Source organism: Corapipo altera, unplaced genomic scaffold (assembly GCF_003945725.1).
Source record: "Corapipo altera isolate COAL_440 unplaced genomic scaffold, ASM394572v1 61016, whole genome shotgun sequence".
Classification (NCBI taxonomy): domain Eukaryota; kingdom Metazoa; phylum Chordata; class Aves; order Passeriformes; family Pipridae; genus Corapipo; species Corapipo altera.
Window position 1 is genome coordinate 196,401 of NW_020885063.1, and position 9,493 is coordinate 205,893.

Below are 9,493 nucleotides of genomic sequence, written 5' to 3' on the forward strand. Positions count from 1 at the left end.
GGCGGTGGGTGCTGACCGCGGGGCCCCGGCGGTGGGTGCTGACCGCGGGGCCCCGGCGGTGGGTGCTGACCGCGGGGCCCCGGCGGTGGGTGCTGACCGCGGGCACGCTGCCCCGGCACGGTTCTCTCACGGAGCTGTTTTCCCGCAGGGGTCCCCTCTCGCGGGTCAGGGGGGCGGCCGTGTCGCAGCGAGCGGTGCCGCGCCGGGCGCTCCTCGCTCTTCCCCTTCCCTTTCCCCGCCCCAGCCGGGCGGACGGCGGTGAAGTTTGTTCCTTTTCCTCCAGACGGGCAGGGAGGGACTGTTTCTCTCCCCTAGGTCCTTTCCAGCAGCGAGGCGTTAGTTCCCCCTGACTAGTTAGTTAGGTGCTGAGGGCCTTCCCCTGAGGGGGCTCAGCCTTGCGCCCCCGGGGGCGCCGTGTCTGAGGGGTCATTCCCCACCTCAGGACCCTGCAGTGAGGGGTAATTCCATTCCACACACACCCGCTCAGGACCCTGCAGTGAGGGGTAATTCCCCACACACATGTGCTCAGGAACACGGTAGAAGGAGTAATTCCTCCCCCCCACGTGTGCTCAGGATCACACAATGAAGAGCATTTAACCCCCTCACATCTGTATCCTTCCGGCCTTGAAATGAGAGGGAATTCCTCCCAAGTTGCTAAGGATCAAGCAATAAGGGGGAAATCAGAGGACCCTGTAGTGCTGGGTATAGCTGCCCTGTACTGAGCACTGAAATGGGATATAATCATTATTGCCCAAAGCTAAAGGGAGAAAAGAGAACTTTTCTCTTGAGTGACCTTCCTCACACACCCTGCTGCGGTCTCTACCTGCTTTAAAGAGCACAAAAATAAGCAAATAACACGATTTAGACCTTTCCTGTGTTCATGTCTCCCTCACTTGCAGCAGTGTCATGAGGCAGAGCTTCTTTCCTGTTCCATGTTTGAGGAATCTGGGCCTCTTGCAGTGTTTGGGTTTATGACCCCCAAGAAAACCAGCCTCCTCTGACAACAGCCCCTGCAGATGCTATTTATGTAGTTTACCTGCTTTCCCCTCATCTGTGCTTGATGAGGGGGAGAGAAGCCAGGTAATAATTGCTCCTCAGTATGTAGTAATTCATCTGTGACACGAGGGGGGTTTTGGTTTCATTTTCTGAGATTCAGTTTGCTCTCAGACACCTGGGTGCTGTTGGCTGTGCACACAGTTACAGAAATCAGGTGTGCAAGTAGGTGAAAGTGAGGCCTGTTGTTATTCCACCACTCCACTTGCTTTTCCTCTTAATGTTTTCAGGTTTTTTCCCCTCTGCTCTCCCTCTTTTACCTTCATCCATTCCTGTTCTCACTGCTAGCACAAGTTACATGGCCAGTAGGGAGCAGGGCCTCATTTTAGTTGGTCTGGTTTAATTCTGAGACAGTATTTGTACAGGAATATACTGAATTTATTCATTCCCTGTAGGGAATAAATACAGAGGTGGACAGGGATTGTTCCTAATAGAGTTTTTATATCTTTTACCCAAGTGCTGTCTTGGTATTTTTTTCTTATGAGAATTGTTTGTGTAAGAGCAGCCACTGAGTTACCTTTTTAGCCTGTCTTGTACCTTCTAAGAGTCATGCAGACTCTTCTCTACATGCCTAAGACCCTTAGGTGTGACCAGCTAAACCCACAGAGCACAGGAGTAAATTCTCGGGTGCTTGGGGTTGGATTGATCTCAGCTATCTGGAATCTTCTGAAAATTAGGTTTTTAGTCCAAGGGAGATTTTCAGGTGCTCAGGACTGTTAAAAGGAAGACCAGAGGCCCCCTCTGGGTGATTATCCCCTTCTGTGATAGGTAAGTAAGGTGATCTGCCTGGTTTTAGTGACTGAAAGAGTGTGAGTTAATTTTTTGGTGGCTAAAATTAGAGAGTTATGTCTGTTTTGTTATGAGAGAGAGGCAGCACTGAAAAGGGAAAAAAGGGATGTTCTGTGATCCAGCCTCAAACTTGCTGCATTACCTGAGAGGTTTAAGGCAGGTGTGTCTTGGAGAGTCCTGGGGTTGCTAAAAGCACGTGGAATACCCTTTCAGTGGGGCAGTGCAGATGTGGGATTTGGAAATCCTTAGTAAAGTTATTTTTCTCTAGGTTCTGTCAGATGCTGTTAAAAGATCATAATTGGACAACTCGACAGCCTTTCCACCAACTTCTGCAAAAGCAACCATCTCTTCCATCTGCAGTGTGGCATCGTGCAGGTAAGTCAGTGCCAGTTAAAAAGGAACAGATGAGCAGGGTCTGAGTTTCTGTGTCTTTTGGTAGTGCTGTTCTTTCTGAAAGTTTGCTGTTCTTTCTGAAACCCGAGTGTGGTGACAGCTCCTGGGTGGGTTTTAAGGCAGTGCTGGTGCATCTGGACATCTGGGGCTCGGGGAGATGTGGAGGCTCACTGTGTGCTGGTTATATGTGTTTTTCTGTACCATTCAGCTGCCAAGACTTTGTTAGTGCAGAACATTATTTGGACTTTGCTGCACTTCTGAATTTATTTTCTGTATTGGTGTAAATGTGTCCGTTGGGAAAGACTTTGTGCTGCCTTCTGTCCTGCTGCAGCTGCTGACTCTGCCAGGTGACGTTACTGACTGTCCAGGTAGAACGTGGGAAGGCTGAAAGCAAAGCTTTTCATTCTCAGAGCTGCAATATTTTCTTTATTTTAATTTCCACCTCTTGACCGTGCATCCATCTGTGGTGCATTAGCTGGATTCTCCAGTAATATTACATCTGCAATTTGGTGTTACCCTGAAGAAGCCATGTTTGAGGATGAGTTTGTTGTACCTGCCATTTTTTTGGTAGGCTGCAAAGCTCAGCAAAGGAAGAAAAATATAAAAGACCTGTGAAACTTGTGCCACAGAAAACTATGTTTTTACAGCTGCCTGAGGAATTTAGAGACAGAAAGATTCTGCAGGTGCTGTTGCATGGAATTAGTCACAGATGGAAATATTATTTAAATGAGTCTGCTCAGGCAGAAGGCTCTTTAATTTTGGTTTCAGAGTCCAATCTTAGCTGCTGCAGCACTGTTTTCTCTCTTTCAGTTCTAACAACAGGCAGATTGAGTACACTTGGTGTTTTACCTGTTTCTCACAAGTAGACTTAGTGTTTGACCTGTTCCTGCCCGTGTCCTGGTAAAGGCTGTCTCAGCTTGGTTTGTTCCCTCACCTGGAGAACAGGATAACAAGCAGGTACCCCCAGAGCTCTGCAGAGGCTCCAGAGAACAGATGTCAAACACAGCCAGTTACCAACCTGTGAGTAACAAATCCCAGGGAGTTCCTCTCAGCTGGGCAAGGAGCTGCCCTGGCTGGGTAATGATTGACAAAGCTGCTCCTGGGAAAGCAGCTCTTCACTGCAGAGCACACGTTAGAACACAGAGCCTGCCCTCCTGGACACCTGCTGGGAGGGTTGATCCGGCTGTCTGTGGCTGGGGGTGTTGGATCACACCTGGATGAGCAGTGTCCAGTGGCTGTCAGTGTCCCACTGCTTCCAAAAAACAGGGAGAGGGGACTCAAATTTACACATCCAGGTTATGCCAGATGGGATTTGGATGCCAGCTGGACCTGGAAGATGGGTAGTTCTTCTATCCCCGTGGATAATCTAGTTGCTTGCTCTATCAGGAGTATTCTTTTCATCTTAAAACTGTTTCCATCCTAAGTTTGTTTTTTTTTCTTTTAAAAAACATAGAGAAAATGGAGTGTGTGCGTATTTACCATTGTGTATGTTTGAGTCACAGGGATTGTCACCATGACAGACACATGAAGCAACAATTTGGCAATTTATAAACAGTGTGATTTGCCATTCAGTGCCAGGGAGTCATGAGCAAAATGGCACTTTAGAAAAATGAAAATGTCAGCTCTTTTTACTGCTTTAAATCCTTCTAGTGCGTGTTTTTTAAATTTATGTGAGGTTGTTTCTCAAATATAATTTATAAATATTAGCTCCTGAAGATTTTTTCGTTTAAAATGCACTTTTTTCTTTCCTGCTTGTTTGTATCTCACTGTGTTATTGGGTGTGCAGGGAGTAGGAAGAAGAACTAGAATATGAGAGAGAGACTGTCCCTATCTGATGTTCAGCTTCAGTGGGACATCAGGCACATGCTGCATGGACATGTCTACAGAAAAATACTATTAAATGTACACCATTAAATGTAGAGTGTTAAATTTCAATTAAAATCAGGGTTTTTTACACTCTTCCAGTGAGACAGACACAGTTGAAAAAGGAACTTCAGTAAAAATGTATCTTTAAAAGAACTTTACCAGTGAATGGTAAATAGTTTATTGTAAATTGCTTGGTCAGTTCAGTTTTTGGAGGGTAAGTGATGGCTCACAGTAATTTTTTACCCTGTGGAAAATCTAAGCAGGGTCTACTTCACTGTAACTCTTGTTACACTGGTTTTTCTTTTCTATAGTGCTGAAAAATGAGATAAAACCCAAACCCCATAACTCATGTGCATCTTCAAGAGAGAGTTAGCAAAACTGATTCTGCTTTAATCTGGAAAGGGGATTAAATGGTGTTTGAGGATCATAAAATAAAAAAAGCCAAGGCAGCAGAGACCTGCAGGGTGCAGCTCTGGGCCCTCAGCAGGTCAGGCTGGCCCTGGCCTCGTGCAGCTCGATGCTGTTGCAGCAGGATGCTTTTTACTAAATAAAAGTTAACAAAAGAAGCAAAGACAAGGTTCCATGTATCACAGGTTTTCCTCTGAGATGACCTGCCTGTGTTTTCCAGTGTTCCCGTGGGTCTGGAATCTTCCATGGAGCCCGTGGTGGTGTTGGAGCCCCGTGGCTGCCCAGGCTGCTGTTGCTGGAGCAGAGGGATCCAGCAGGCCTTGACTTTTCACTGAAGCTCTTTAGGTTTGGTGATATTATTTTTCTCCTTTGTTTTTGTATTTCCAGTGAGAGGCATGTTTATTCAGACTCAGGACACACCAAATCCAAATAGCTTGAAGTTTATTCCAGGGAGGGAAGTGCTGGAGTCGAGGACGATGGAGTTTTCCACACCGGCTGCAGCGTTTTGCTCACCTTTAGCAAGGTATTGCTGAACACATCATGCTGGGTTTGGGGGCTGGTATGGGCTCATGGGCTCTGTGCCTACAACTGATGCTTTTAAGCACAACTGCTGATAATTCTGCTCCTCTGTAGAAGCAGCTTGGTTGGATTTGAGTTTTTAATGCTGCTTTACTTGTGCTTAAGATTACAGCTGGGGCTTGGTGTTGCTGAAGTTCTGTGTGTGTGTGTCCTCCCCTCAGCTCTCTCATGGCAGAAGGCACCATGGTCTAGTTTATGCAACTGGATTGAAAGGTGTTATAAATCAGTGTTTGTGAGCAGTTGCTGCATCACCAGTGAGACCTCTGGCCCCAGTTTCACAAATTCATTCCCATCAGAGCACTCTGAATTCAAGGAGTTACTTGGAAATCATGTAACTCTTCAGAGTTGGGAAACAGGCAGCGAACAGTCCCCAAATACCATGAAATAAATGCAGTAGCTCCCCTTGGCAGGTGTTGGGGCTGCCCTGAACTTCAGAAGGTTTATGCTCCACTTCAAGGAAGGCCAGGTTTGCCCCCTCCTTTGGGCTGGGTCTGTAACAGCTCCGGGGAGTGCAGCTTTACCAAAATCCATAATCTGGAGTAAGAACCACTGAGCACAAATTTTGTTTATATCACCTTGGTATAGAAGAGGTTTGGAGCACCCTCACAAGTCTCTGGGAATATTTGGAAGCATCCACTGTGCATGTGTGTCAATGCTTTCACATCAGTCCCTGAAGATAAACTCTCTGTTCTCTGGGTGGAGGGGCTTCAGTGCGGGGTGAGATCCAGAAATGCCACAGTAGGTCACCAGTTTAAGGCATCTTTTTGTAGATTGGAAGGATTGTGGGCAAAAGCAGGAGCTGTTGGACGTGGCTTTGCCTCCAGGAGCTGCAGCTCTGTCTCTTGCAGGGTTGTTTGAGAGCAAAGAGGATCTTTGCAAGCAAAGCTCCGTGACTTAAAATCATAAATCCATTGTGAGAGGTTTCTGAGGACATCCAAACGTGTTAGCAGAGGGCTGCAGCTGTAGGATCTCACTGTGCCAAAGTGCATCAGGTTGCAGAATGTAATCAACTGTCAGAAAGTGGCTTTTTGTTGTCATGTATTTGCAAATAGACATTTTAATCAGAGATTATTTATGTGCTGGAATGCATATTGTGGCAGCTTGGGGGTGGGTATTGTGCAGGTTCATGAGAAGAATCATCTGCTCTGTGTATTGTTAAAGCCCAGATTATGTTTTTTGTAAAGGGAATACTCATTTATTTTAAAAGGGAATATTAATTTTCCAAAGAATTAATAAGCGCTTCCTGAAGGGGAGGGAGGGGAGAGAATTCTTTAATTGATCTCAGATGGTTTGGTGCACTTGCACAATTTCATGGTTTAAGTAACTTCAAAATGCAGTTGGTTTAGTGCTGCAAACACCCAGTGCAACTGTCCCACGTGTAGAGATTCTTTCAAGGGGGTATTCTGAAATCTCTTTTGTCATTTTCCATCACACATACTTTTGTGATAAGATTTCCAATTCCTTCATTTATTGCATTTTTGATGTTTTGCAGTCTTTCAGGAAAATATCTTACCTTTTTCCCCCATAACTGCAAAAAACCCTCTTACAGCCTTGTGCTGTATTGACCTCCAAGTGCATCCTGGTTTTAATTTTTTTTTAATTTTTTCTGTGGATGAATTTGTTAGGTTTTCATTAAGCATTTATGAATATTGGGTTATATATTCTCGTTTTCATTTTTGTACTTAAACCATTGTCCAAAATATGCTCTTTCCTATCATGTAAGTTCTTGTGTGCTCATTCACCACCTGGTTGTTGGGTTCTGTGTGGGGCCACCCCAGGCAATTTACCATGAGTCTTATGCCTTTATTAAATGCCCTTTTTCCTTGCCTTGCTAATGACTGAAAATACTGAAGATGCCTCCCAAGGTGAGCTGGTGTGTTAAAGCTGCTCAGCACTAACCCTTGTATTTAGTGGCAGTTTTTATTGAGCTCAGTGACTTCAGATCACTTTAAGGAACTTCCCTTGTCTTTGCTCTAGTCCTGCCTGAAACAACAGGTGCCTCCTGGTTTTGATGCTGAACAAATAGCTTGTAATATACAGAATATAATTTCGCCCCAAAGAACTGGAGTAACTCTCACATGTCTTGTGGGAAGCCCTGTAGGGTGTGCTGGGTTTTACTCTGGGCTCTGCCTAAGCCGTGGGGGAGGTAACTGGAGTTTCTCTTAATGGCTCTGGGTTTAGTGCTTATTTTTGTCTAGAAGTGTATTCTAGAACTTCTGTGACAGATTATATAAATCTTGAGTTTGCCTGAAATGTGGGTGCATTTTTGCCATGTTTTTGTTGTTGTTTCCTGAGCAGGCAGTTATTCAGGATTGAAGGAGTTAAAAGTGTTTTCTTTGGACCAGACTTCATCACGATCACCAAGGTAAGCAGAGCAGAGGCTCAGCTGTGCTGAGAGCTGAGCTGTCTGGAAGTGGCCACGGAGCAGATCCAGCCAGGCCCTGGGACATGCAAGTGGAAGTTCCAGAGGCAATGGCCACAAGTGACTAAAGGGAATTGCCTTTAATGCAAAGAAGATAAATCATTGCAACGTGTGGCTAAGCACTGGGATAGGCTTCCCAGGGAAGCTGTGGATTCTTTGATCTTGGGAATGGTCAGCATTGGACTGACTGAGGCCCTGTGAACATGGTCAGCTTGGAAGTTGGCTGGCTGACCTGTGGAATGCTTCCTGACCTGTGGAATGCTTCCTGATGGAAGTTGGCTGGCTGACCTGTGGAATGCTTCCTGATGGAAGTTGGCTGGCTGACCTGTGGAATGCTTCCCGATGGCACAGGACCAGGAGGGGAACCTTGCAGGCCCTGTGGTGTTTGCTCAAGGTGTGGAGCTCCTGTCAGAGAGATAAGGAGCTCCTTAGGAACTGGGCAGGCTCTGACTGTGTGAAGAACACAGGGCAATTCAGGGAGTGAGAATTTGATAATCTTGGGTCTCTGAAACAGTTTGGTAAAAATATCTGTCAAATAATGTATTTAGGAGACTTTCACACCTTTATAGCTAATATTTTAATAGCACTTGGCTTGCAAACAAGGAGACTGTTTTGTTGACTGTGATAAATCGACTCTTACTAAACTTCTTTGGCAAAGCTGGGCTTAACAAAACCGTGAAATCAAATCCATGTGTAAACCTGTGAGCCCATGAGGGTATTTGTAATGTAAGAAGAATCTTTGTGTAACTTATTGCTGTTAGGAGGCAGGTATTCATACTTTCTTTTTACTGTTCCTTTTTTTTTTTTCCTTTTAATTCCCATAGGAGAGTGAAGACCTGGATTGGAACTTACTGAAACCAGATATTTATGCAGCTATAATGGATTTCTTTGCCTCTGGTTTGCCTGTGGTCACTGATGAGGCACCCAGGACAGATACAGGTAAATGAAACTTGGCCAAGAGGCCGGGGGCTGCCTTTGGGTTCAGCTTCTGTGACGTGCAGAAGAGCCTCAGGAGAGCAAGCAAGAGAATTGGAATTTTGATTTAAACCCTCTCCAGTGGAATTAGCAGCCTGTCTGAAGGAGCTGCTCAGCCATGACCACAACGTGTGCTGTGTGTGACATCCCAGGGCTGTGCTCAGCTGGCTGGCCTGGCACCTGGGCCCTGTTGTGCTCCCCAGGAGGGGAGATGTGTTTGCAAGTACTGAGGCAGAGTTTAGGAAGCTCTGGGGGGTTGCTGCCTGTCCTTTTTATATGGCACCTTAAATAGAAAAAGGAGTGCCCAGGCTTAATGACAGTGCCTTAATGATAGGTTTGTGGTCTTAAATGAATGAAAAATAGTAAGAGGTCTTTTCCAAACTGTAATAGAAAGTAACAGACTAACTGACAATTTAACTCAAGGGTAGTATTTTGCCTTTTATTTTCTCATTTGCAGCTTACCAACTTAAAGTTTTTTTCAGTGTTTTAAGGAAAATTATGGCAATTGAATTGCTCTCTGTTACGTCTGAATTTAATTTTAATATTAAAATAGCCTTTATTTTATTGAAAAGGTTCTCTCAGAAATGCTTAGAATTGCATCCAGAGCTGCTAAACCCTGACATGTGCATATTTCTGCTGAATTTTTTAGCTTGCTAAAGCCTTCCTTACGAGGACCCTGCCTTAACCCCTGCATCCCTATGGAATGTTAGCTGTTGTTTCCTTTAAAAGGTGGAACTGCTGCTCTCTGCCAAGGCCTTTGCCTGTTGAGAACTCTGAACGAGCTGGGTTTTGCCAGCAAAAGCCTGGGATGCAAATAAGGATACTGCAGGAAAAGATACTCTGAATTCAGATTTCTGCCTTTCGGTTTCAGGCATCTCAGCAGCATTTTCTGCTGTTTCATTCTGCCCCTGTGGATATCCAGGGTCAGCAATCCTCCTGGAATCCATGGATATCCAGGGTTAGCAATCCTCCTGGAATCCATGGATATCCAGGGTCAGCAATCCTCCT

At 45.3% G+C, this 9,493-nt stretch overlaps 1 protein-coding gene across 1 annotated transcript in view; it reads left to right on the forward strand.

The window, feature by feature from the left end:
- The first annotated feature begins 1,602 nt into the window (after positions 1 to 1,602).
- NFU1 (NFU1 iron-sulfur cluster scaffold) overlaps positions 1,603 to 9,493 on the forward strand; it is an 11,260-nt gene continuing 3,369 nt past the window's right edge. Inside the window, exons 1-5 of the mRNA XM_027669028.1 lie at positions 1,603 to 1,637; positions 2,003 to 2,217; positions 4,897 to 5,032; positions 7,387 to 7,453; positions 8,335 to 8,449. Of these exons, the coding sequence (XP_027524829.1) occupies positions 1,603 to 1,637; positions 2,003 to 2,217; positions 4,897 to 5,032; positions 7,387 to 7,453; positions 8,335 to 8,449 (568 nt within the window). The remainder of the gene's footprint in view (positions 1,638 to 2,002; positions 2,218 to 4,896; positions 5,033 to 7,386; positions 7,454 to 8,334; positions 8,450 to 9,493) is intronic.